The sequence below is a fragment of the Anser anser genome, assembly GCF_964211835.1.
Source record: "Anser anser genome assembly, chromosome: 7".
NCBI classification, from domain to species: domain Eukaryota; kingdom Metazoa; phylum Chordata; class Aves; order Anseriformes; family Anatidae; genus Anser; species Anser anser.
In genome coordinates this window covers 19,789,208-19,816,904 of record NC_139727.1, presented here as the reverse complement: position 1 = coordinate 19,816,904, position 27,697 = coordinate 19,789,208, and the positions used below count along the sequence as shown (strand labels likewise).

The window sequence follows — 27,697 nt, the reverse complement described above, 5'->3', positions numbered from 1 at the left end:
TTCTGACATACTCAATTAACGTCGTTAACTTTGTTAATTGAGCATGTCTTCTGAGCTGTTACCTTTTTAAATCAAGGCTGCTGCAGACTGAATTTCCAGTCTAGCAAGTGCCAGGTTCAAATGCAATGACAGGAGCTGGCCCTTCACAAAGCCACAGCACCCAACACATCCCACTGCAAGGCCATCTAAGACTTTGGGTTCAGAAAGCAACAGGAGAACCTTGTAGAAGAAAAATTAATTAAAAGCTATACAAAAAGCTAATGCAAAAAATCCTAGCCCTTCAACAATAATCCCTTGCTTGAAGACCAATTACTTGATTTTATTAAATAGCCACACAGTAAGAGCTGTGCACAAACTGTTCAGCAGTACCTCAGAAAAATAACACTTGCTTCAAACCCTTTCTGAAAATAACTTTGTTAAGAAAAAAAATCCCCCACTGTAAAGACCACATGCCATCAGCTCAAACCTCCTTTTTTGCTCTGTCTCCCAGTAAAAATCTCCTTACTGAACTAACTTGAAAAAAACCCTAAATGCAAGTTAATCTCTGTACAAATCTTCCTTTTCCAGTTACGGAAGCAAACAAGGGCGGGGGGGGAGGGGAGGGAGAAAGCCATATGCCTTTACAAACATCCGCTGCTATCAGATCTGGAAGCAGAACTCAGCTCTGACCTGACAGGTATTCCAGACAATGAAAATGCCTCTTCAAAAACTATCAGAATATACACAATTCAGAAATCAAGTTTTCTACTTACTAGACCACAAAGACAGGCAGAACACGAGTGCTACCGGTGCAGGTGGGGATCACATCTCCCTTTTTTTCTTGCTGCAGTACAAAGAGGTTCCAGTTCCCAATTGTCAAAGGAACATAAAAACCAGACAGGACTTGTGCAGTGAAACCCACTTCTGCAACACGCAAGAAAAGCATGGCCTCACCAGCACATGGTGACACAGATGACGAACGCTTGGCTGGCCTCAATATGACAAATTCACAGGACGAAGAAGGGTGGGAGAAAAAAAAATCTTCCTAAAATCATGAAGTTATGAGCTCTCACTGGACAATTACTGTCACCATACGTTGGTAGGCTTTACCAGTACACACTGCTTGCATTTGTAAATAGTTCCTTTTTTTTTGTCCATAACTGACTACCCTTCGCTGAGGCAAGAAGAAAAGAGAGACCCTCACTCCAGTCCACTAAGGTCAGGCTGGTCCCATTTCAAGACTCCGAGCATCAGGAGGCATAACCTGTAACTTCAAGCCCAAGAAAGCAAGTATTCAACAACTGGCAGAAAAACTATTATTTCTGTCATACCAGCAACTACAAACTAGCAGTAGATTTTACTAACTCTTTGAAAAGTTAGGCAATTAACAAAATGAATGTTTAATACATAATAAATCCTTTTTTTTTTTTTTAAAAAAAAAAAGACAGTATGTGTAGGGGGGTGTTTCTGTTTTTCTTTTCCAAAAAGCAAGTCAGACATGGAGTCACTTTGTATCTGTTCCTATGACTATACAGGTATGTTAAACAAAACAGCATCAATCGTTTTCTATTTCAAACTGTCTTACAGACTAATACTTCTGAGAAATGAAGAAAGAGTCTTTGGTCAAAGATTATGTCAGTCCAGTCACAGCACGTTTATGAAAGTGTTGCATCCTCAGTACACGAGCACTGCAGGCAAACCTTCATTTTTATGTACAACTAATCAGAGAATTAACAAATTAAGTAACTAATGGATACTCAATAATAAGGATCTGTTGCTAAATACCTACAAGAAAGGACAGGTTAGAAAGTACCGCATGATGTATGTTTGCAATTCTTCTTTATCAAATCAACAGCTTCGATTTCTTATTGAGTGGGTCATAATGTCTAGAAAAATAATACTGCAGCAGATTCTGGAAGCACAAAAATATGTGTAATGTTCACTGCACTTCAAAACACAAGATATTTCTACACATTTTGCAGAGTACAGTAGTATCTGTGAAAAGCTTGTCAGGAAGCTATCACTGTTTTTTTTTAAATCAGGGCTCCAGGAAACTAGAGTTAGTATTCACTCACCTCAAACTGAGGAAGTAAAAAGCTAATTGAGATATTTTAATAGTAATCACTTAGCAATGTGAAGATTCAAAATAACCAGAGACACCAGTGCAAGTAATAGCAACTTACCAAATGTATTTGAAGCAGAACACAGCCATGATGCTACAGATCACGTTATTATTATTGCTGATAAAACAGATGAAGAAAGTGTGCAGTTTTATTTCACAGCACTAAAAATCCAAAACAAGTTCTCAAAATGCATCCAGTTAGTCCCACATTATCACAAATTCTTGTCGCGTACAGCGATTAGGCAGCTCCATGCTTACCAGAATTACAGTAACAGTACTTAAAAAGAAGGAAAAATGAGTTTGCCAGAAACATTAGTAAAGCTTTAGACATATAGCAAAATTAAATATATTTCAAATGCATTCAATGCCAGTGTCCAAGAACACTCTCAGTATTTTTCATAAATGAAAGGTTCCAGTTTGAGTAAAGTTACAAACGGAGTCTTCACGGGAGGACTGAGATGAGGTGTTCTGTCAGAGATGCGTGAGGGAAGAGAAAGCATCGTTTTCCATGCAGGGCTTTTTCAGGATGTGGTAACTTGCGGTGCCATTAGATGTGGTAGCCTCTTCACACCCTGCTCACTGAGCTAGTGCCAACTTTAGGGAAATGCTTTGATCTGTTTCAGTTTTCCTTTTTAGACGTACACATGTATTTTTGGTTGTTTTGCTCTGTGTGTGCGTTTTGCCTTTTTTTTTTTTTTTGTAATAACAGGGTCATCCTGAAGTCACATCCCTAGCAGTGAGAATTAGTCACATGGGCAAGTGCCTAGCACATATACACAGGTCCAAACGCTCCTGTTGCTACAGTTGTGCCAAGTTTCCACATTCAGCCTCTAGTTACGCCAGCTGAGTGAGTCAGTGCAGCCTGTAAATACAGACCCGTACAAACCAAATGGCACATGTTTCTCCTCAGTTAATTGGTGATAGCCACTGAAGATACATCCATTATGTAAGAGATACAGTGGACCTGTACTCCTAGGCAAAATAGGGAACATCTTCTGAAGAGTCATCCAGTAAGTCCCTTGCCCAATATTTATTTATCATACTATCAACTGTAATGCAGAAGCAAATTATGTTTCACTACAGAAGGGATTATTTGGTTCTTCCACCTTGTCTGGCACATGATAAAAAAAGAAAAAAAAGAAAAAAAAAGAGGGTAATGTATTCTTCCTCTGCAAAGAAGGCAGCCTTATCTTTTAACAAATAGGATGGGTAAAATCAATCCAACACAAAACCGACAAATGCAAATCTTCCATTCATCTCCAGCAGTCAGGCTTTCATCCCTTCTGTTCTTATCATGACTCATCACAGAATAGGATGACTCATCCACAAAAAATTGTTCAAAGGTGAATTTTCTCAATCTTACATCTGCTATTTACCAAACTTTACTGCCTTTAAACAAGGTTTATTCTTCGTAGCTTGCCTCAAACATTGTCCCGCAATAAAGTTCAAAATTACTGTGGCAGATGCCCCTTATGATCAATTGACTCAGTCTCAAAGCAGGATCATGCTAAAAAGGAGACACATAAAGCTGATATAAAACAGCAGTAAAACTTTTTATGCTGCTGCCGACAATTATCCTGACCTATATTCTTATGTGTGTTTAAGTACTGATTTCCTCCCTAGCCATTCACCTATTTCAGAAACAGATCCACAGAGCTAAAATACACAAGTATTTTACCAGGATATTTATGCTAAAATATTCACCATTTTTTATGAGTATCTTCAGTGAGCAGAGCCACGGTCTCCATAGAAGTCAGTGCACTAACGAAACAAGTTTCTGTGTCACACTGTAAGGAGAGCCCCTAACTTAAGCTATGACAGCAAAAACAGATGAAAAAAGTCATCACAATCATTTCACTGGTGAAATGATACTCTAAAAAACAGGTTTTCAATTGTTCCTTAACTTACAGATGTGTAAACTCAGATTTTTTTGTTTGTTTGTTTAATACGGCTACATAAAAACAAGTGACAGAAGCCTAAATCCTCTAGGAAAAAAAACAACAACAACAACAAAAAAAAACACTGCAAACTTAGTTTAATTTCTAAATTGTGAACCACTCCTGGTTTCTTTCTCTCTCTCTCTTTTTTTTTTTTTCAGCAGTTAAGTTCTCAGTTCTGCAGGTGAGGCTACCCTGAAGTAAATGAGGGTATAAATGTTTATATTGCATGCAATACCCTGCTGTAACCACTTATGCCACCCCTTCACCCCCCTCCCCAGTGAACACAGCAAACTACCCCTCACTTTATGGGCTGAGCTCTGGAGCACTCGTTATAGGGTGCAAGTGCTCATTGCAGGAGCTGCCAGCACCATAAAACCACACCCTCATTTGTTTTGGGACAGCTTGTTCACCCAGCTGTTCCCTTAGGGACAATGAAGGGATTTTAACTTGTCTTGCTTTTTTTATTTCAGGCATTTCTGGACAATTATCTTCATTATTCCTTTTTCTGCTTTACTGTAGTACTCTAAAATACTCTATATTTTTCAGCAGCAAGTAAACCTGCATTAAGTGCAGACACTCTCAAAGATCACCGGTACCTTTATGCAATTCACTTCTTTAAAACCAGCTTTATTTCAAGAACAAGCTGGCATATCAAATACAGAAGGCCTACGTAAGTGATACCAGGTTTGGTGCTTTAATGCTAGCAGAACTCAGGTCTCAGACAGATACCTTTCAAAGTCAGAAGCTTGCCCAGATTTGGGGTTAGCAATAATCCTGTTTCAAGCAAGATGGACTGGAGACCTCCAGAGGTCCCTTCCAACCAGAGGCCCTAAGAAAACTGCCAGCATACGAGGAGGACCGAGATGTTCAAACCCCTAACAGAGCCTACCCTGAATGCCCCAGCCCAAACATTTAACACAAGGAATTGATGGTGTCAAGTAAAAGGAAACACCAGAGAGCTGAGAGACCAACTGCTGAATATCCCAGAGCACTTCAAAGGAAAAGTGGCTATTTCCCACTCCCTCTCTCTTCCCCAGCTCCTTCTTGTTGAGAACTTACTTACCCTGCTGGCTAACTTGCTATGCTGGATGGGTCGATGAGGACTTTAAGAACTGTAAATCGTTGGCCCTTTTCAGGCAGATAATGCACACAGGAACATATCAAGTCCTTCTGCTTTCAGTCCCCAACTGAGATGTTCACGTGGTGCTGTCCAGGGAGAAGTTGGTCAGCTGTGGAGAAGGAGTTTGTACCCTCTCCCTCCTAGAGGCTCAGGAAAAGGAACAAAAAAGCTCACAGATTTGGATTATTTCATGCCTGACATAGGAAAACAACAGCTAACAAACAAGGCAATGCAAAGCAATACTGAATCAGTTCAAGCACCTTCAGCTCTGACAAAATAAAATATTGTCCCAGCTCTTAAATCTATCTACAGCACATTCATAAGAGGAATGACCTAGGAAATTTCTTATTTGTACACATAAACATACAGGTACGCTTCATCTTGCATCACATTTGTTACAAATACTCAGTGACATTCCTGTTACAGAATTTGCTTTTGTACTTTTTCTTATGTAATAAACAAACAGTGCATTCAGCTGACCAAGACAACCCAGGGAAGTAACGGCTATCAAATCTGCAAGTTTAGAAAGTCCACACAGCAGCAGCAAACCATAGAAAGTGCTTGTTCGCAACCTCTGTTGAAGAGAAGTGAGAGTGATTTCCAAAACATCCACTCCATTCCATTCCCTCAAAGTTCGTCAATGGCAGTAATATTAACCTTTGGCAACTCACACACTTCTTTGAAGTGACAGTTTTGAAGGATGTCCTTGTAATAGTCCTTGAAGTCTGCGTAAGTAGAGATGGTTTCATTTGAGTGATGAAACGGCATCAGCTTTTCATTCAACAACATCTGCACTTGATACTCCTCTTTAGAGGTTTTCACTTGATCACAGTGGTAAAGCACAAATACCAGGTTGGCTGCATAAGGCACAATCCGGCCAGTGCGAAATTTCCGATGCGCTTGCCTGATGTAGTTGTTTGCCCTGAGAGGCTCGTCATCTTTGAAGAAACCCATAAGAGCAAGCAGTGGCTGAAGTGTCTCTGCATGCCCAACTTGTACAATCAAAGGTGAAGAAATGGGTTTTGAACTAATAAAAGAAAAAACAAAAAGAGCAAAGGATCAGCAAGAACCTGTGCTTCAAAACAAATGTACCAACACCACAGCTGTCAGCAGCAAAGGCTTAAAGAAGCAGACTTTGAACTTGTTTTACTCCAATGCGCGATAAGAACCTGTTCGAGAATTTCAGTACACTACAGGCTTTTTTTTTTTTTTTAAATAAAAGCACCTGAGCTCTCTAACCTATGTTTTGACCCACATTAAGCTATTGGATCTTACACAGAATGTAGGAATTTGCAATAAACGCAATTAGACTACAGTTAGAGCGTAATACAAATATGGGAAACAAAAGCAAAAGCCAGATTAATGGTGTGCACCCATACACTCAGGATATCGCTCGGAGTTCCTGTGTAAAACCAGTTACTTGTGCTCTCCTCAGGTATGGAAAGATCCCTTGAGCACAGTACAGCTGATATACTGGTTTGTGATGAAATACGTTTTTCAAAAGCACTGCCTCTTCCCATCAGGGATTTAGAGAAGGGCAGTGAATCTGGAAGGCTTTGTTAACACGCAAAACAAACCTAGCCCTTCACCTGATGCGACTGGAGTGTCTCTCTACTGTCAGCACACAGGAAGGCTCGAGGACATCCCGTTACTCAAAATTTCCTTAGCACAGATCCTTTGTGAACACGTGTAACCATTCTCCCATCACAGGCTGCTTGGAAAAACTGCCTGAGATTTTACTTTATTTTAAACAAATAAGCACAACAGGTTTAAAAGATTTGCTTTAATACAAGCCCGTGACTAAAATCTAACATCTTTTCCTAGGCTGCTGAGGTGCGTTTAATAGGAATAATTAGTCAGTAAGGTTTTTTTTGTTATTCCCTGGCAAATGAGATGCAAAAAGTAACCAAATGACAAAATATAATGAACTATGAAGAGAACTCATTCACAAAGACAAATGATTTATTACTGAAACACAGTATTTTTCTTTAACTATTCTAAATACTTAAAGTGATTAAGATTTTTTTTAAGTCTTTTTAATAAGCTTCTTCCGAAATTAATCCTAGGTGTAGTGAAGAGAAGCCCATGGATTATCACCATTTCAGACCTGGAAAGTTTCAAGGGTTTTAGCATTAATTTTGCTAGATTTGAGGAGTAAAAGCTTTTCCGATTGCTCTCATACAGGGTAAGTGACAGTTCAGTTTCAAGCTGAAAATTACACCTAAGCACAAACTTATCCGCAGATTAATTACAGTAAACCCCCACTTCCCTCTGACGTAACCACAACCCGCTGATTGCCTGCACGGCAAACAAATTAGTGCCTTAACACGCAAGCTGCTTTTCTCCCTGGCGCACAAACACTGGCACAGGACTTGAAAGAGAGTTTTTCTTGCCTGTCTCGATGACCACCAATGCATATCGTGCTAAAACAAGAACCATGCTTTAACAACATAGTGACAATTGTTTTTCCCTGTAATACAGTTCAACTCTTTGGAAGGTATCTCGGTTTACAGGTGGCTAGCATACCACCGGTTGGAAGGAAAAAAAAAATTTCCCTCCACAATTTATTAGTGCCATTTATAAGCAGGTCTACTGCTATTGCTGATTCTTGGGAATACTTGCTCACCAAAAGGATTCCACTCCCTTAGCACACAGGCCAGCAGATTAAGATGATGATTCAAACCACTAACACAGGCTAACAAGAAGGCAGTTTGTTAGATAAGATGTTCCGTGCTGTTCAACCAAAGGACAGGTAAGAGCTGGCTTGCAGCATGAGGAAGCATCAGCCAACATGAACATCTGCCCTGTGCTGCAGAGAAAGACGATGGCTTCTTGGAGCCATCTCCAAGCGGCCCTGGGAAGCCCAGGTCGCTGGCTCTAGCATGTGTAAATACTCATTTAGCTTTCGTGAGACAAAAGGTGACATCTGGCAGCACTCCTGCTCACCAGCTGCCAGTGAAGTCCACCCACAGATGAGGCACATCTTGATTGGCCTGGAAAGGAGGTGTTTCCTCTGCTCGAAGCCAAAGCCTGAAGCAACTGAAAATGTTTAACCAGGGGGGCTTACCTGCAGATAAGAACTCTGACCAGACTGGCAGGACTTCAGGATGGGCTCTGTGTGACCTGCTCAGTAGAGCCATGGTGTTTGTGCAGTGTGAAACACACCTTGCACAGCCCTGCTCCCTGGCCACCCTTCTGCCTGTCCTCCTTAGACATGCACATATGTCAATGCACACACTCATCCCTTAGGCACAGCCTCTCTCTCTCTCTCAAAAAAAAAAAAAAAAAAAAGGGGGGGGAAGAAAATGCAGAAGCCTGCCTGCTTCCCGTTCAAAAGAAGCGTTACAATCACAGAAGGTTTTTCACCCGTCTCTTTGCTACATGAAAAAGTGTCCACTCACCAAAGCCCCTCTTCCAGCTCCTCCAGAACCAGAGATCCTGCCTGCATTTCTCCCCTTTTTATTCATGACCCTCCCCTCTGACTACTTCATTTTCAACTTGTAAAGCTTTTGTATCCTTCAATCGCTTTCTCCTTCCTTCTTCCTCCTTTCTTTGTTCTCTCCTTTTGCTCATTTGACCAGTCCACTTACATCCCCCCACTCCACACACATCTCTATGGAAGTCTTACTAGTTTTTAGGATACATTCACATCCCTCCTGTCAGTCAATGAATGAGAACAGCAACCAAAAATGCATGCCTAGAGAAGACAGAAGGATATTCCTCTGGCCTCCTACGATTTCCAGTTCAGAAGACTGGGCCAGATCTGCAATTTTCAAGTCCAGTCGGTCTGATAAGATCCTCCTACAATTCTCCCTAGTGAGAACTACTTGCCTTATCTAGTTTTTATCTTGAATAAATGTGCTGCATTTGCAATGCCACTTAACTTCTCACCTCTTTTTCCCAGTCATTTATAACATGCTAAGCGGCCCAGATATCCTTGCAGATATATCTCCACCGGTGACCTGCCTCTCCCAGTAAAATCGATCATCTATCCCTACGCTCCATTTCTTGCACTTTTATTCTTCTTTTGTACCCATGTAAAGACCTTCCCCCTTAGCTCCAGGCTGCTTGATTTCTTTGGGTAAGGAAACCATTGAAATATTTTTTGGAAATCTAGACTGTACCTCCCAGGTCACCCTGTTGGTATGCTTGCTGATCCTTCCCCAGAGCTCCACGAGATGTTTTCTTTTCAAAGAACCATACTGACACTACTCCGGTACATCAAGGTGCCTATTCATGCTAGCCTCTAGTGTTATTTCCGTTAGATTGGCCTCTGATTCTGATTCTCTCCTGGAAATGCTTCTTCATTTACCCTTTATTTACTGTTTTTTAAATCATCACACCTGCCAGCCCCCAGAAGCTTCTTGGTTGAAACCACTGCACACTGGTTGCCGTTTCAGCCATTTTGTCCCACTTCTCTTAGCACTCTTGGGTGAATACCACACGGCCCTGGCAACTTGGTACGGCTGCACTGTGTCCCAGCAGCACACCCTTAGGCGCGTGCCTGTTTCTAAGTGTAGTGGTTCCTATCTCAGAGTTTACTAAGCAGGGAAGCTAATAATGTACATATGCTGCTGAAGTCTCCAAAACAAGTGTTACTATTATGTAGGCATTGCTGATTCCACCAGGACTGGATTTCACATACACACCCCCAAACATCAGACATGCTAAGAAAAATGCATTTAACGCTGTGGCCAGCCATGCTGGCTTTACAGCAAGATTTGGCTTTACTTTCCAGTTGATGCTGTCAGCAATTCTAGAATGAGAGTAAACCACAAAAACGTGGGTAGCTTCTTGTTTCATTTTGTGTTTTAAACCAGAACAGTGAAACATACACTTCCGAAACAGTAAAACAAGTTATAACATACATGCTTACACATAGTTGCACACATCAGAGTGAAGTTTTAAAGAACAAGGAAAGAAAAGCTCATGAAGACAAAACATGGAACAAACAAGGCAGTCATGCTCACTGTAACTCAAGATTTTATTTCAACTCTTCACCTTCTGAAATCCTCATGCTGAAAGGTCACAGCACTTGGGAGGTGAAACAAACTTCTCCCATTGACAGCCATCCCAGCATATTATTTTTTTTTTTATAAGGATTGAAGCTATTTCCTTATATTATACAATCCTGTGATTTCAAGAACCTCTTCAACACAGTGTAACTGACAACCTCCTTGGTTTCTCACCAGCACTGGATATTTGATTTCTGTCTAGGACTACTCGAGCACTCCCTGTTCAATCTCTGTGGTCATGACTCCAGTTCAGACTGAGGTTTCGTACTATCTAATGATAACAATAAAAATCACCATCAAGGTTAAAACACAAACAGTAATATTTTTAATTACGGTGAAATCAGTAAAGAGTGCCTCTTTGGAACATGAGCAAAGGTTATTATTGCCCAGACATTTCTGATAAAGTCCAAACGGGAGCACACAACGCAATCAGTACAACACCGATAAATTCAAACAGTAGCACAAGCTAATAAAATTCTGAAACGAAGGCCTGAGATCTCCACACACAATATTCTTTATGAACAACTAATTACTCAGTATCACTTAACAGTGGCAGACAAAGTTCTTTGCATCATACTCAAGTAACTGCTAATGATACTCCATGCCACTTTTTCCCCCCCTTACTGCAGTAGTCAATGACTTGGAAAAGCACACTGACCAGTAGAAAAAAAAATGTCCAAAGTTTCCAACTTTCAAGTGACGTGAAGAGACTGCACATAAAACTTCGCAATAAAATATTTAGAGGTTGTCTCAAGGTCATTGCCGGAGATAGGTTTCATATTCATTTTACGAGGAACTTCCAGCAGAGCACAAGTAGCTCTCACTGGGCAGAACAGGAGCAGAGGTCATTCATGAGATGTGGGGTCTTCTGCTACTGAACTGCCCTCGCTGTAACCTTTGAAGTCTGACCACTGCTGAAAATGAAGAAGTTACTGAATGCTCATCAGTACAATCCTGAAAACTAAGTTTAGCCATGGAAAAAAAGAGCCCTGTGGAGAAGCATGGATATGGGATTTATCATTCAGGCAACTTCCAGTTCTCCTTCTTCATGGCAGACTTGGGTTTAACCCTGAATCTTGTGCCTCAGCACACCCATCCTCAACACTAGACTGTTCCTACTCTTTTAAGACTACTGAAGGACCTTAGGTATGGAAGAAATGACCTTTCTTTTAAGCAAAGTTCCTTTCCTAAACACTAACATGACTTTTGGCTAGAGGCAAACCCCAAGAGATAGCGGGATAAGAAGAAACATTTCCTGCAGCAACACTTACCTGGCCAACCTTAAAAACCTCATGTAAAAATTCCCCCAGTAACTTCAAAGAAGAGTTTTAACAACCGTTGAACAAGAAATCTTAGACCACATTCTGTCCTTATCTCCACCCCAACACAAAAGTGAGGATGAAGGACTCAAACGCCTGTATTTTCAGCTACGGGATGAATTTTCCACCCCTACCACCTTCCTCAGTGAATTATTTCTGGAAAAAAAACAGCAGGAGGAACCCTAAATCTGCAAGTGAACAGAAGAGACCAGGGAATGCTGGGGCAGTGGTGAGAGTCAGAAGCAGCAGAAATACTCAGAGGTGTTGCTCTGAGTGGTATTACCAGTTGGGAGAAGAAGAAAAATCTGTTAAACGGTATTAAGCCCTCCTGTGTCAAAACTTCACCTTAAATAGTAGAACAGACTGCTGTGCTCCTTCATTTTCAGAATGAGTACCAACACAATATGCCCTCACAAACACTGACAAGATGAACATTTTCTTCTTGTCCAGCAAGAACGTACACGAGCCCCTTCATAGCAAAGGCAAGCTTGAGAAGCTGACAAGAATACCCAAAACTCATTTAAAATCCTCATTAAACAGCAACAGCCCATATCTAGTTCCACAAGAGCTAATCACCCAAAGCTACCTAAGCTTCACTGTGTTTAACATCATAGCTTCTGTAGTTTCAAATGCTCCTTTCCAAATGAACTCACCTCTCACCTTCTTAAGGACCTCTGAGATTAAATGCATTATGGTATCAGCAGCACACCGATGCTAAATATTTTTATGTTAATTGCCAAGGAGTGTGTTTTTTTTTTTGCTTGTTTTTGAATTCCTTAGATAAAAGGCTATGACTACGAAAATGCTGAGTTATCTTTTTTAGAGCAATTCTGAGTGTGCAAATATTAGGCAATTAATCTGAGATTAATATTTGAAAGGCATAAGCAATACTTTAGACTCCTAGGTCCAGGCAGATGGATGAAGATACGCTTTCACAGGGCAAGTCCCCTGGACTACCCCAGGATCTGGGAGAAGCCAGCAACCATGCACATGCTTCAGAAATCCTGGCACAGGGATGCTGTGAACACACTGCACGCACCTACGGAGACTTTCACGTCTCCACCTGCTTTCCCCAAAAGCACCCCTTAAGCATGTCAGAAGCCCTGTCTTTGAAAGACGAAGCAATAAAAAACAAACATGCAATATGGTATGAAGTGCCAAGGCCAAGCTATTAGAGACATTCTTGTTTTATTAGTGAACATTATCCCATTTCTTTGGTTTTCTGAAAATGAAAGCAAGACCTGAGTATGTTTCAGGTCCCCTAATGTAAGCTGTACAGTCTATCCACCTGTAGAGCTGCCATGCTGTTGTGTGAAAAGAACATGTTATTTGAGCAACGCATTCACCCAGCACATACACGTATTCTCAAGTCAAGCAACTCTGTTTTAGTAAGGTACGTATTCACCGACACCTCTGAGCCGGCTCTGCAAGGGCCACCTTGCACCCCACAGCTGCCCCAGCTCATGCCGTGCACTTCAAATAATGCAAATACCACGGCTGAAATGTTATGTTTGTGTGCCGCAGCCCTCTGCCACTGGGTGGGTGACTGAACACACTAGTTTACAGCCACCACCAAGGGCTGCAGGACCTCCTGAACCTGCTGATGCAGCCAGAGAGTAGAGCGCCTGCGCTGCAGAAATGCACAGCACTAAACAAGAGTCTTACTGAAAGAAGTCACTGAACAATTCGGATCCAAGCAACTTTTGTTTTTTTTTTTAAATGCAGGTATAGTTTCTACTGAATACATGGAAACTTTTTGTTCCGTTCCCTTCCTATATACGATAAAAAACAGTTGTGAACAGATAATGGTTTTCAGATCACATACTGAATTGGTTTATACTGAATCATCATTTTGAAAGGAGCAATTAAGGCACAGTATTTACTACTAGATGACGACAGAAAACTTATCATTCCTGTTGTGAACTGACCTGCAGAGAGGGAGGGAAGTAACAGAGAATAATAAAAGCTATCAATAAATTGTTAAATTAAGCTGTTTACATTATGGCTCCGCCTGGTGTAACTACAAAGATCACCTTCAACCTTGAACTAAGTTCAAACACAGATATAGATATCTATATATATCTATACACATATATATATCTATATATATATATACACAAACACATTTAAATACCTAGAACCTGGGTAGTCTTGGAGGAAACCACCAAATATTTAGCAATGTGTGCAAAAGCTTAGTCTTTTGAAGCATTAGCCACATACTGTAAACACTGAGATGGCTCCAGAAAGCGTACCCCCCAGTTTGAAGAGCCTTCTAGAAACCCATTTGGACAGTACAGATAGTAACAGGTATTTTACGTTCTCTTTTGGAGCAAGAAAGGCAAACATTTAATATCTGAAGCTAGAAGAAAAAGTATAAAACAGCTTTAGTGAATAGCTGATGATCTGGTAATAAAACCTAATAAAACCAGGAAACACAAAAGACCTAGCTAATGCATTCTAATGCTGCAAATGTTAGACTGTTGGTTACTTTACCCTTGAATGATTAAGTTAAGCTTTTCTTTGTGGAAGTGTGGTGAAAATGTACTTCATCTGGCCTCTTAGTAGCTCTTGTATTATGTGTGCAGATCTCTGCCAAAAAAGGACTAGCTTTGTTAAATTATTTTCTTAGATGGATATGCCGTAACGTCCCATATAACTAAACTAGAAATTAAAGTCTTTTCCTTTGTCCAACAGCTGTTTAGCCCTTAGCCTGAGACAGAGTACTAAGGAAGTCCAGTTACGGTAGCTGTTGCTATTGCAGAAATTGTTCCTTAACTCATGATAACTACCCAGCAGCTGCCTAGTTCTGGCCCAGGAGTGATTATGTTAGGTGCTAGTGAACCGCTGCTCTTGCCATTCCCGCAGCCGGCTGGTGGATGCGGTGCCATGCCCTGGATTACGGTGCCGCTTGGGAAAACACCACATGCGGAGCTGTCAAAGTGATGTGTGAGCATGGCACAGCAGAACCCATTTAGAAGGAAGAGTGAAATACTGCCAGAGCAGAATTGGTGAGCCTGTGGTTGTCATGTAGAAAATGAAGAAAGAGGCAGATGCCCAGCCTATCCCTGAGCAGCCGGTACCCCTCCCGTCCCCCAGCCAGCCACCCCACATTAGTTGTCCAGCATGGTACGGAATTCCCCTTTGGCCAGCTGGGGCCAGCTGTCCTGCTTCTGTCCCCTCCCAGCTCCCGCTGCACCCCGAGCCTCCTGGCTGGCAGGGCAGTGTGAGAAGCTGGAAAGTCCTTGACTCAGTGTAATCACTGCTCTGCAACAATTAAAACAAGTAGGAGGCATTTCTTCTCAGAAAGAGCAGTCAGGCATTGGAATGGGTTGCCCGGGAAAGTGGTGGCGTCACTGTCCCTGGGGGTGTTCAAGGAAAGGTTGGACCTGGTGCGTAGGGACATCCTTTAGAGGGTGACATTAGTAGCAGGGTGATGGTTGGACCAGATGATCCTGAAGGTCTTTTCCAACCTTAATGATTCTGTGTTACACTGATGAGAGGCTAGAGCCTGATCTGGAAAACTTCATGTGGAATGTGTGGTACCAGGTAGATCAGGATGCAATTTGCTAGGTTCTGCTGTTTTGCCACCTATATGTACCCATGAAAGTGGCCTAGAAGAAAGCTGGAGAGGGCCTCTGTCAGGGAGTGTGGCCATGGAACCAGGAATAATGGCTTTGAGTAAATGGAGGGGAGATTTAGATGAGATGTGACGTGACGAATAAATTCTTCACTCGGCGCACAAAGCGCACATGGGAATTAGGGCTGAAGATGCACCTTGCTTCTGTTCTTTTCCGTAAAGAATAGAATGAAATTGCCTAAAAAACAGGGTTAAAAATAAACCCAGGGCACAGGATGGGAGGTGCAGGGCAGTCCCCGTGGCCGAGGGGCAGCCTTTCTCTCTGGCAAGCCAAATGGCCCGGGGAAGCCAGCCCCAGATAAGGGGCCCTCAGCCCACCAGCCCTCCTCCTTGTCCACGTGAGGGCATCTTCCAGGCCACTCCCAACACAGCCGCCTTTGGCCACGCGTGGGCCACTCCATCACAGAGGCTTGCTGAGGTCACAGTGGCCACCACTGCCCCGCCTTTGCTGCGGGCCCTATAAAACAGGCCCCCTGCAGCTGGCCCAGCATTCGCTGAGCATCTGGGCCCTCTGACTGCCAGCTTGTGCGGCAGGAGGAAGACTAGAAGAGCAAGGCGAGCAGCAGGCCTCCTTGGTGTGCGAGGACGGCGATGCCGTCCGGTGAGGCACCAAGAAGGAATGCACCTGAGCAGAAGGAGATGTGTCGTGGGCGGAGGGATAGCGCCGGCGGCACAAGGGACACCAGTGCCCAAGGGACCTCTGGCGCCCAGCCCACAGACACACACAGGCGGTACCATTGGCACCGCAACGATGCGGGGAACAGGCCGGCCCCTCACACACCCAGCGACAGGGGGCCTGGGCCTTACCATAGGAGCAACGGTGACGTGGGGCAAAGGCGGGAGCATCGGGCAGACAGCTGCGGGGAGCAGAGGCATGCCCATAGTCCGGAGCACAGTGCGGGACCCAGTAATGGCCGTAAACCAGAGGGCAGCGTCGGACCCATGCATGACAATCAAGCCGACAGTGGTTTGGGACCGAGGCGTGGGACTGGACGACCCCCTGGTTAGGCACCCTGGCCTGAGAACATTCCGGACTGAAGGCATCCCGTTTGGGCAGTCCCGGGCAAGGACTGGCTTAGCCTTCTGCCCAACACCGTGGAGCCCATGGAGCTGGATCCACCAGATGTGGAGGAACGGATGGAAGTGGATCCACCTCTGCCGGGACAGGCCTGGGACTACTGCGGCATGTCTTTGTGCTCTGCCATCCGAGAGCACCAACAGCATCGCAGGAGTGCCCGGCGAGCCCCCTACTCGTTGCTCAGGCTCCATCGCAAGCATTAGCTTGGAGCCACCAAACACCACAGACGTCCCGCAGGCCTGCCTGCAAGATGTCCCGGCAATAAACAGCTCTTGCCGATTCTCAGGGGTTGTGTGAGTGCTTCATTTTTGGGGGGGGGAGGGGAATGGGATACAGTTGCACCAGGGGAGGTTTAGGTTGGATATTAGGAAGAACTTCTTTACTGAAAGGGTTGTTAGGCATTGGAATGGGCTGCCCAGGGAAGTGGTTGAGTCACCATCCCTGCAGGTCTTGAAAAGACATTTAGATGTAGAGCTTAGTGATACAGTTTAGTGGAGGTCAGAGGTTGGGCTAGGTGATCTTGGAGGTCTCTTCCAACCTAGGTGATTCTGTGATTCTGTGATTCTTTGATTCTGTGATCTGAGGTGCAACGTGAGACCTGAATTTCTCCAGGCATCAGATGACTGCACCATTGGAGCTGGATAGACCCTGAAACATCCGATCTGGAAGGTCTCTCTCATGTCCCTTCCAGAAGCCTGTGGGTTAGAGTCTCCAGGCACTTTCAAGGGGATTTGAGTCTGCATGACTCCCTTTTCCCACCAATCCTGCTAAAGCTCTAAACATCTTGAAAAGATGTTTAGATGTAGAGCTTAGTGATATGGTTTAGTGGGGGACTTGTTAGTGTTAGGTCAGAGGTTGGGCTAGGTGATCTTGGAGGTCTCTTCCAACCTGGGTGATTCTTTGATATGCAAATTATACCACAACCAACTTTTCAAACCCTCCCTTGCTCAACTGTGTAACTATTGAGGTTGCTGCATTTGTCTAAGATTAGCAGCTTCATATTGCAGTAACTACCAAAACACTGATTTCTCACCAACACGCACAGATCCTATTGGCAGAGCAGTACACACACCTTCTAGACTACCGTGAAGCTTGGCTAACAGATTGAAAAGTTGCTGGAGCAATCAAGAGGGACAGAAGAGATTCAGGGTACGGTTATTCCTACCATCAGCACCATGCTAGGAGGGAAAATCTTAACAGGTTTTGGCCTTTAACTATCCACAACTTGCACAACTGATGCTGAGTTGAGAACGTATCAAACACTTGAGGAATGCTCCAAAGCAACAGCAACAAAATGCTTCTCTCCTAATTACGATTTTGACGTTCTGCACCTATCCTAAATGGTGTGGGTCTCCAGATGCTCCTCTTCACTGGTTGGAGACATGCTGGGTCCCACAGATGTGCCACAAGGAACTCAAAGCTTCTTCCAAGGCAAAGAGCTACTCACTGATTGCTCCTCTTTATACCGTTGTCAAAGCCTACCCCATAACCACAGCTCTGGCAAATTGAACAAATAACTTCAAAAAAAACACTGTCTGGTTAATAGCAACCTTGCACGGATTCTTACACAGCAGCACAACAGCAAGTGGGCATGAACATATGCATTGCTACCTGGCAGTTTTGCAGGTACAACACCTTCTACTTATAATGAGAAGTAGGGACACTTTCAATAAGACTCCAGAAGGGAAAAAAAAAAAAAAAAGCAGGTTAGGGAAGAATATTACCCCATGGGCTTCCTTGCCACATAGTTGCATAGCCTGGTTGTTTTTCTTATCTGTAACAGGCAGGCTTGGGAAGAATTCAGTTCTTCTCTCTTCACAAAAACACAGTGCTTTATGGACTCGGACAACTGCTCAACTATGCCATTTCAGCACAACTCACCTGGTTTAAAGCTACAGTCAACTCCTATGATACATTTTTTTTTTTTAATTAAGATGATTTTTAAGGAATAGAGCCCCTGACCTCACCCTAGAAACGTGACTACTACATTTCCTTACAGACAGGCGAAAAGGTATGGAGGAATGTCATCCTGGAAGACCCTATTGCAATGGTGGTAAGGTCTTGAGGAAAAGATGTTTTCTACCAAAGAATTAACCTTTATTGGACATTTACATTCTATTGCTACTGAGGATGCAGAAGAATAGGGTCCCTGCACGAGTGTGCTGACAGTAGGTGGTCACTAGTACAACTATCAGTAAACACAGCATCAGGCCCCAGCTCCTGAGCACCGACAGGTACTGCAGTATCTTTCCAATGGCCCTCTGGATGGGGACAGTTGACGAGAGTAAGTCTACAGTGAAAATCCCTTTCACAGCCTTCACAGCCACCTTGCTGCACAGCAAGACCTACACAGTGGAGAATACTGGTGGTTTAAGACAACTGTTCTCTGGGAATATATATGATATTAAAGATCCTCAAATGTCCAAAACTTTTTCACTGCAAATTGATGGTGGGACTTAATAGCCACAGATGTTTATTAATACTGCAGATACCTTCATATAAAAAGTATCCCTAAAAGGCTGGCAAGTAGGATAAAAGTCAGATAACGCTGTGCATCTGAAATGACGCTAGACATTCAAGTCCAAGACACTAAAGTTGTAACTCAGGTGGCTCAGCAAATGCCAACTCTCTGATGGTCTTATAGTCAAAATCTTGAAAATCGGAGAGATTTTCGTAATTTTCTTAAGGGTAGACTAATCACCAGCAGATGTTTTCTCCAGAAGAAAGAAGAGTGAGCTTTAACAAGGTGACAAATTAGGCAAATAACTTGAAGGCTGGTGAACAATCAGATTGCAAGGTCAAGAAAAGCTTCACGGAAGAAACAGGGTTACAGTAAGAACTCTCTTTTTAATTCAGCTGTGACTAGGAATGAAAACAGGACAAAACTACTAAAAATAAGTATTTCAAGTATGCAATAAAATGCAGAGCTGCCAGCACCATTCTCCACTGACAAAACTAGAGCAGACTGGCAAATTCAGATGCTCTAACTTCTTGCTGGAACAGAAATGCTCCCCCTTCTGCTTCTGGATAGCCCAAATTAAACTTTTCAGAAAGACGGGAGAACCTGGAGCAAAGATAAGGTTCTGGAAGTAAAATTATTCTTACAGTTGCAGAACAAAACAGAGTTAAAATCGGTGTTTGACACAGCTAAATGAGACAACATTTCATCACCACACAGGTTCTTTTTCTGAGCAATAAACTGCTGCAGATGTATTTAACCTGTTGCACTGTACCACTAAAAATAAAAAGCAACCGGCACATGCACAACCAAGTATTTTCTACTGTTAAAAATGCAGGCATATTTTTCATTTCTATGGTTTCTTGTTCTCAGCTGTACTCTCAAATTGCTGCAGGATCCTGGATAAGTCTCTTTCCTTAGGTGAAAAAGCATTAATTGCAACTCTGCTCTTTAGACCACGAGAGATACAAGCTGTTCTCCATTGGCGGTGACAGATTGTCCATATAGCTTTAAATGCACAGGATATCCAATTCAGATCAAGTCTTCAGTGCTTTAAGACTGCCACCTGATGTCGTGGGATGGGGTTACATGCTCCTTCTGTACAAGGCACTGCGGAAGTTTTCAGTTACCACTTAGGAAGGGATGCAGTAAACAGACTGCTCACCAAGCTGTGAATTCTGCAAGATTTTTAGGGTTCCCATTCATTACACACACACGAACTCTCTACCTGCTTCCCTCTGGGGCAGCAACACAACAAAGAGACTGACACGCTGTGACTGAGCTTGTGCAGCCAAAGCCGAAAGGCAGGAGGAAACTGTCTCTGTCCTTTAGCACGCTGCCTCTAACGCCTGCTCTTCCCCCAGGCTCTGCTCTTGTAATTTAGGGACTGCTAATCTACTTCTCAATAAATCACAAGTGCAGATATGGATTTTGTCAACTACGACTTTTTCTTAAATATTAGTATTATTAATCTAACAGGGATATCTTATACACAGTTAAAACGCACACAGCTACTTTATAAGTAGTCAATGTAATTTAAGGATTGAAAGGCTGTCAGTGTTCAAGGAGTAAATACACTAAAAGCAAACAAAACTGATTGTTCTCCTCACACGAGTCAAGCTATGTTAAGAAGTTATTTTTCACTTTTCAGAAAGGCGGAAGGGTCTTAAGGGTTTTGCTTGTCTGCTTTTCTTTTAACCTGCACTTCATCTTCTTATTCCCAGTTCTTACTTTCTGTCTTCATAGAGGCAGAGACACAGCATACGACAGAGGCAATCACAGCAGTGTGCCTGTCAATCTGTTCGCAGCTGGATGCTAATGACCTGCGGCCTAATGCATTTTTTATTTAGCTCCCTAGTAGGCTGAAGGAAGGATGCAGGGAAGGTTTATTTAAAGGGCAATCTAGCATAACCATGGCTTTGACTCTACCACTATCAAAACGAGAGGGATCACTGACTCTGACAGCCTTGGATTTCCAAATGCCAACACAATCATTTGAAAGCACAATGTCTTAAGCCAGCTTGGCCGCAGAGGGGTTGCCATCACCAGCCACTTCCTGCTGCCCACCTTTCCCCCACAGCAACTAGTCCCCAAAACCAACCTTATTTCATGCTTGCAACTGCTGCATTTTAACCTGTTCATGGCAAAATGAACAGGGTTGTCTCCTTTGTGCTGGCTGGTGCACAGCACAGCACTGATTCAGAAAGGTAGAGGGCCACATGCTGCCCACCTCAGCCCTCACCTCTAGCCGCGGACAGCCCCTTCCTGGAGCTCACATAACCATTAGAGCAGGATCAAGGAACCAACATGGATGCTAGCATTGAAAAAGCCTGCATGTAGATCTCAAAAGGCATTTTCAATTCCCGCTTTACTAAGCTGATACTCTGTTAAAAAGGACACCTCAGTCGGATTTTCTATGTGAATCCCAGAAAGTAATTAAGATAGATAGTACTTGGATTGTTTTGCCGAGAGAGAACTCCACTTTAGATCAAAGAAACCATGCTGTGTACAAAGCATGACTTCCACATTCCTGCAACTCCACACTCTGGTGATCAACACAGCGCATCTCTCTGCATCCAACATGGAAGCACAGCAAAAAAGCCAAGCCTGAGTTTGAGAATTATGCTTCAATTGAATTAACACATGGTTCTTCTATCACTGCTCACATCTAACTTGGATCCTCAGTTGGCAAACATCTGAAGGAACACAACTTCTTTGCAGTCCTCTCTGCTGTGAAATGATCAGCATCACAGAACACCCAGAGCAGCTTGCCCAGGACTGTGCCATGGTGGCCTTTGAAGATCTCCAAGGAGGGAGAATCCACAACTGTATGGATCACTCCTCTACTCCAAAATGTCAATGCTACTTGTAATTTCAATCTGACAACTGAAAGGAAAGAAAGTGCTTTCTAAAGTGTTATCAAGCAAAAAAATCCATACATACATCCTCAGACATCAGTGACTCATGCTTTTCTTTCTGAAATATATATATTAAAAAAAATAGTATTTTTCTGCTGGGTATTACGTAGATCTACTTTAATATACTAAATTTAGAAGTAAAGTCCCAAGGATGCTAGGAATGCAAGAACTTCTGCTGCATATAACTAATATTTGCAATTCAAAGCTGAATTTGCTTATTATAAGTTACAGTTACTCATAAATTGATTCCTACAAACTATCTAAAGGCATACAATATTTATACAACCTTGATATCATGTCCTCGATTTTATGTACTTTGGTAAACATTTCCACACTTACCTACTGAGGTACTAATTCACGTGGTTGATCACTAAGCAATGAATTTGTAATTCCTCTGTTTGAATTACAAGCATTCACACAGGTTGTAAATTAATTCTCATACAAAGGCACTGTATTTAAACCTAAAGCAGCTCTCAAAAAATGTATTACTGGGACGTGAAAGCAAATGCACGTAATTCTGTGACACAAACATCTCAAACTGTAATTGAAGCCTTTGTTTTCTACGCTGTTTTCTCCAGGCCACAACAGATCGCTACTGCTGACTGATACCAGCTGATAGGACTAAACAATATACAAAAACAGCACAGGCATCCCATCTTTAATTTGTATGGAAGCGTAAGGGCAGTTACACCCATGGCACTAGAAAGGCTTTTTCGAGGGCTGCACAACTTAGCGGAAGGAGTACCACTGCTATTCTTCCTCCACTGACACAGGATAACTGTTGTCAAATCACATAACTACATGAATACAAACCACTTTGTCAGACCACCATCCTTTGAAGATGCTTGTGGTGTCTTTAAGTCTACTAATAGTTACTTGTAATGTCTAACATCTTCCTACACCTACAATGTTGCTCCCAAATGGCGGTTTTGCTGTAGAAGAATAAGGATGTGAAACCAAATATGCAGGAAAGAGTTCTCAGACTGGCTGGCTAAATCACTAGTTTTAGATCCATGCAACAACCCAAGGCATTTACAACAACTTCAGGACTGAAGAGTCCTTCTCCTGTTTCTACAAGGCACTGAGTATACCACCTGAAGTTTGCCCTTCTGTAGTTAAAAAGAAGCAGGCATGACAAAGGCTGGTTTGCTGTTACAGCTCAAGACTTGTGGATTCTGCAACCAGTGGTTCTGCTCTAGAGTCACCAAGTATTTGGACTGATTTGGTCTAATTATTTTTCTGTAATTACATTTAAGCATGTTTAATCTGAACAGAAAGCTTTAATAGTGCAAGAGATTCAAATCAAACACATGTAGAAAGAAAGAAAGATTTTCATGCCAAAGAGCTTAAATAACGAGAAAACAGAATGTATCACGGGGACTTTTTCCAACACAGAGTCCTCCCATTTGCACCACAAATGTTTTTTAATGAAGACTTTTTGAACAGAAAGTTCATTGTTTTAACTCAATGGCCTCTCCTCAAACTGTGCAGGACACACAGAATACCATTGTCAGACACAATAATTGGCTGTCCCTTGGAGGCCTGTGCAGATCAATAGGTTAAAATATGGAAATAAATTTGTTGTGCACAAGAACATCAATGGAAGAAAAAATATATATACTCTTTACAGTAATACTGCTCTATTAAGCATTTGATTTTCTCCATTACAAATTCTCCTAAACCAAACTCTCCTAACATCGTTACGTTTGGAAATGTTTTACTTCTATTCGCACTAAATTCAACTCAGGATTGATCACAGAAAGCTTGCAATCAACACAAAAGACCTTTTTTTTTTTTTTTAAATTTACCTTTTGCTCTCTTCCACCGCTTTGTCCAACTGCTGGAAGATATCTTGGAACAAAATGCAGCTGGAGCGACTATTGATGTCATAGCCATATCCTCTCTTCCAGTATTGCTTCAGGTCATTCAAGTATTCCAGTACCTGAAGTTACACAGTTCACAAATTTTTACTACTGCACAAAGTAGAAAAAAAACACAACACAGAGCAATGACGCTACAGCACACTGCATGAAATAAACAATTCTTTGAAAAATAAAATAAAATAAAAAACAAGGTTCCAGCTCAAACTGTTTCTGCATGAAACCTGACACAATGATCAGACCGAAGAGCCACCAGATTCAGCATCTTGTGTGCAACCCTGCTCAGAATCAGGGCTAGGGAAAATGGCACACACGTTTCCCCACACTGCAGTAATTTTTAGCCCAGGGCTTTAAGCAATTAGTTGGTTTTCTAGAAATTTAATAGACTTCAGTAGATTCTCCCCCAGAGCAGCACAATTTCCCTTTTCAACGTATCAAGTTTTAGCCTTAACAGTATCCTGCAGATTGGCTTCTAAATGTGGAAAAAAAAAAAGTCTCATTGGAACCTCCTGCTAGCTTTATTTGTTACCTTTTAGTTACTGTACATGACAAGACAATCACTATCCACCACTGTAGCATTTCTGATTTGCAGTTGAAAATTTTATGAAGGTCAAAGATCCTCGGCTTAATTAATCATTCTTCAAATGGAAACAACTCCATTGCTTCAGTAGTTTGTCATATTCTGTCCTCTTTGAGATGTGGGAGACCAAAACCACATACATCTCAAGAGAGAACTGCATCTTAGATTTATGTAAGAGCACATGAAGCTCTCCTTGTTTTTCTCTATTCCCTTTCTTATAAGCATTAAAATTCTTTTTAATTTTTATTCATTAAGTCCATTGTAGCTGACCTGCCATTTTCATGTATTTACAGCACCAAAATTTCACTTCTAAGTGGCAAAAAATTGATCTGAGTACCTGCCACCTAAACAAAGTTTTATCTTCTTATCCCATTGCATCATTTTACACTGAACACCATCTGCCACTGTACTGCTGGGCAATTCAACCTTGCAGGGTCCATCTGCAAAGCTTTTCAAACACCCCATATTGTTAATATCCCAAGTAATTCTGTTTAATCAGCAAATTTTCCCACCTCTCTGCTAAGTTACTTATAGAAAAGGTGAATGGGACAGGTCTCGGCACAAGTCCATGCTAACCCACCTCCTTTTTGAGAGGTGGCCACTTACCTCCTGACTCCATTGCCTACCCTTATGTCTACCTCACGTCTGTCTATGCAGAGGTCCTCCCTCTTCTCCAGGGCTGCTAAGCTTACTTTAGAGCCTCTGCAGGGACCTTACCACATGTTCTGGAGTGCTAAATAAACATCATCGCCCTTAATCCCCATCTCTCTTGACCCAAAGAACTCTAGAAAAAGGGGAATCCAAAGCAATTCATATTTATCCAAGTTCTACAAGCTTTATTGACAGGCATTAGGTTTAGAGATCTGATGGTCACCAAAACCAGCTAAAAAGAAGTCTTAGAGGATCTATGAGACCTCATTTGCTGTCCTCTAGAATCGAGGCATTTTATCATACAAAAGTATTATATGCAAAACACAGTTGTCCACAACATTTCAGGTGTTACGGAAAAAAAGGCATTATATGAATTAAGTGCAATGGAAAAAAAAAAAACACAAAACATTTTAATCAGGATGAATCAAAGCTGCATCAGTATTTAAGTCGGAATGAAGAAGGGTATTTCAGTCCCACTGTTAGATTGATCCAGAGTTCTTTGTGGACCAAAGAAGCTCTTCAATAGGTTGAAGAACAAGGGGCACAGAACTTATAACTTCTGACTTTGCAAAGGATCATATCTGAACATTAAGACATCTTTTGAAGGCTTCTCAAATCTCTCTCCCCTCTACATTTAGCACCTACCTTGGCATCCTCTTCACTGAAGAGCGAACACCATGGGGAGGTCACATTTTTTATAGCCAGCTCATATGAGCAGGTGAGAAAAGCCACTTGAACAAGATCTGCAATAAATCCAAGAAACCAGAATAAGATAAACCACCACTACAGAACTAGCAACTTTCTCCCAACTTTCCCCTAAACTAGAGGTAATTACAAGTTAGCGATGAAAACAATCACCAGTCCAAAGGCCAAGCGCCAAACAAAAAAAAAAAGTTTTCAACCGTTATTGTGCAGAAACCAAATTCAGACTGCAAGTCTTCACATTACATTTGGCAGGAGGGGGGAAAAAACAGAGCACATTCCACACCTAACACTGTACACCTGCTGATGAACATGCTACAGGTGTTGATTGCTGGTGTGTCCTTATCACCACAAAAGATGCAAGAGTGGGTGGGAAGTGTCTGCTTAATGCAGAGCAGTCTTTGGCTATCACTACTCAAGCTCTGCATTAATAGCTGAGTTTACGTAGCAGAGTGCTGCAGCTTTGGGATTGCGTCGTTAGGGGGATGCTGGAGAGGAGAGCAGTGTGCCTACTTCTGAGGGCTCCCCCACCATTTAACCACAGCGGAAAACCTGGCACTTCTTTTCTGGGCAAGTGAAGGTGCGATGTGGACGTACAGGTCCACCTTTCCCATGGGTTATTTGGGTGTTTGAATTGTAACATGTTTTACAAAAGAAGCGCTAAAAACATAACGTCATATCCCTTAAGACAAAGGTAAAGATGGCATCACCTGTACCATAGTAAGAAAGATATTTTGAAAGGTGTTTTGACTGTTGACTAACAAGCATTCGCTATTGCAACACTGACGCACATTTCGTACACCTCATGCATTTCATTCCTCATCACTGCGACTAGCCTAGTTTAGCACATATTTAAAGTTTCCTACTCTGCGTAACTACAAAGCGTTTTGGAATTCTTTTCAGTCAGACTCAGCCCTGTACTGACATGAAACAGGCACTCATTACCTGCGTTTAACTCCTCCACTGGCAAACACAAGGCACTTGCTACCTTTTCCAAAACCTTCCTCATCTCAGGCCCCTCTTTGAAGGCATCCACTTGGTGCATTGCTGTGTCGTTCTCCTCCACGAAGGCTATGAACTTGTCGCAGTGATCAAAAAACCTCATCAAGGCGTCGTTCACTTCAATCTCCGACTCTGAAAGCAAAAACCCGTTCTCAGCGCGGCGCTCCTTCCCCCGGCCAGCGACCAGCGACGGGGAGGCTGCGCTGCAGCGCCGGGGTCCCGCTGCCCACGAAGGGGCGGCTGGCGGAAGGCCGCGGGCGGCCGCGACACCCGACGGCCGCCGCTGTCCCCGAGGGGGCCGGGGGGCGCCGCCTCCGCCCGGGGCCGGCCTGGCGGCTCCCTCAGCCCCGAGCGGGGCGGCGCGGGCCGCGGCGCCCCCCCAGCCCCCGCAGCCCCGGCGCTCCGCGGGAGGCGGCGGGCGGGCTCACCGTCGCCGCCGAGGCTGAGGGAGGGCCCGAGGCCGCGGCGGAAGGCGGCGCCGCTCTGCAGGCAGCGGTGCTTGGAGCTGCTGGCCAGCGCCAGGCGGCGGCGGGCGGCGAAGAGCGCGGGGAAGCGGGCGGCGAGGCGGCGGGCCAGGTGCTCCATGTCGCGGCGGCCCTGCGGCGCCAGCCGCCCGTCGAGGCTCTCCTCGTACCACATCTGCCAGGCGGCCAGGGCGGCGGCGGCGGGGCAGGCGGCGGCGGCGGCGGCCGGGCGGCGGCGGAGGCGGCCGTGCAGCTCGGCCAGGCGGCGGATCTGCCCGGCCGTGGGGTAGCGGGTGCCGTGGCGGAGCAGGGCGCGGAGCTGCAGCGGGGCGCAGGCGGCGGGCAGCCGCGCCCCGGCGGCGACGGGCCCCAGGGACAGCGGGTCCTCCGCCAGGTGCGGGTTCACCTCCTCGTAGCGGGACTTGGTGCCGAAGTAGCCGCCGAGCCCCGCGCTCGCCGCCGCGGCCATCAGCAGCGGCAGGAGGCAGGCGGCAGCGCGGCGCGGCGCCATGGCGGCGGCTGCAGGAAGAGGAGGAGCGGGCGGGCGGCCGCCGCCTCTCGCCGTCCCCTCGCCCCCGGCGCCGCGCCCCGGCTCAGGGGGCTGGCGGCGGGACGGGGCCGGGCCGCCGGGGCCGGGCCGGCGGAGGCGGAGGCTCCCCTCGGGGCCGCCGCCTCGGCCCGGGCGGGCGCCTGCCCTCGGGGCTGCGGTGCGCCGCCTGCCCTCGGGACCGCGGCGTGTCTCTCCGGCAGGCTTTCAGTTTTCCCCGCGGGAGTCCGTCTAACCCGAAGGCGTTTCCGCGGCTTGCGGAACAGCGGAGGGCTTCGAGAAGCG

At 44.0% G+C, this 27,697-nt stretch overlaps 1 protein-coding gene across 3 annotated transcripts; it reads right to left on the bottom strand.

Annotated features, from left to right (window-relative positions):
* Positions 1–2,148: 2,148 nt before the first annotated feature.
* Positions 2,149–27,421, bottom strand: MINPP1 (multiple inositol-polyphosphate phosphatase 1). 3 transcript variants are annotated; one of them, XR_014586871.1, is made up of 6 exons: positions 26,830–27,421; positions 26,345–26,533; positions 25,343–25,440; positions 23,395–23,528; positions 5,105–6,188; positions 2,149–3,608 (listed from the first exon to the last, which is right to left on the bottom strand). XR_014586871.1 is itself a non-coding variant. In XM_083844505.1 (5 exons), exons 1-5 carry the CDS (start codon positions 27,374–27,376, stop codon positions 5,789–5,791), a joined length of 1,368 nt encoding a protein of 455 aa, XP_083700631.1. In that variant the 5' UTR covers positions 27,377–27,421; the 3' UTR covers positions 2,149–5,788. The 3 variants fall into 3 exon arrangements, 1 of the variants encoding a protein (XP_083700631.1); XR_014586872.1 differs by having other exon boundaries at positions 2,149–3,212; XM_083844505.1 differs by having other exon boundaries at positions 2,149–6,188.
* Positions 27,422–27,697: the final 276 nt, after the last annotated feature.

Bases quoted from the DNA above. Each gene is read 5' to 3' on its own strand.
- MINPP1 (XM_083844505.1), bottom strand. From the start codon at position 27,376: ATGGCGCCGCGCCGCGCTGCCGCCTGCCTCCTGCCGCTGCTGATGGCC. The intron at 25,441-26,344 runs GTAATGAGTGCC...GATTTATTGCAG, and splicing joins AGTGGAGGAGTTAAACGCAG to ATCTTGTTCAAGTGGCTTTT. The intron at 6,189-23,394 runs GTAAATTTAAAA...TTCTTTTATTAG, and splicing joins GCGGTGGAAGAGAGCAAAAG to TTCAAAACCCATTTCTTCAC.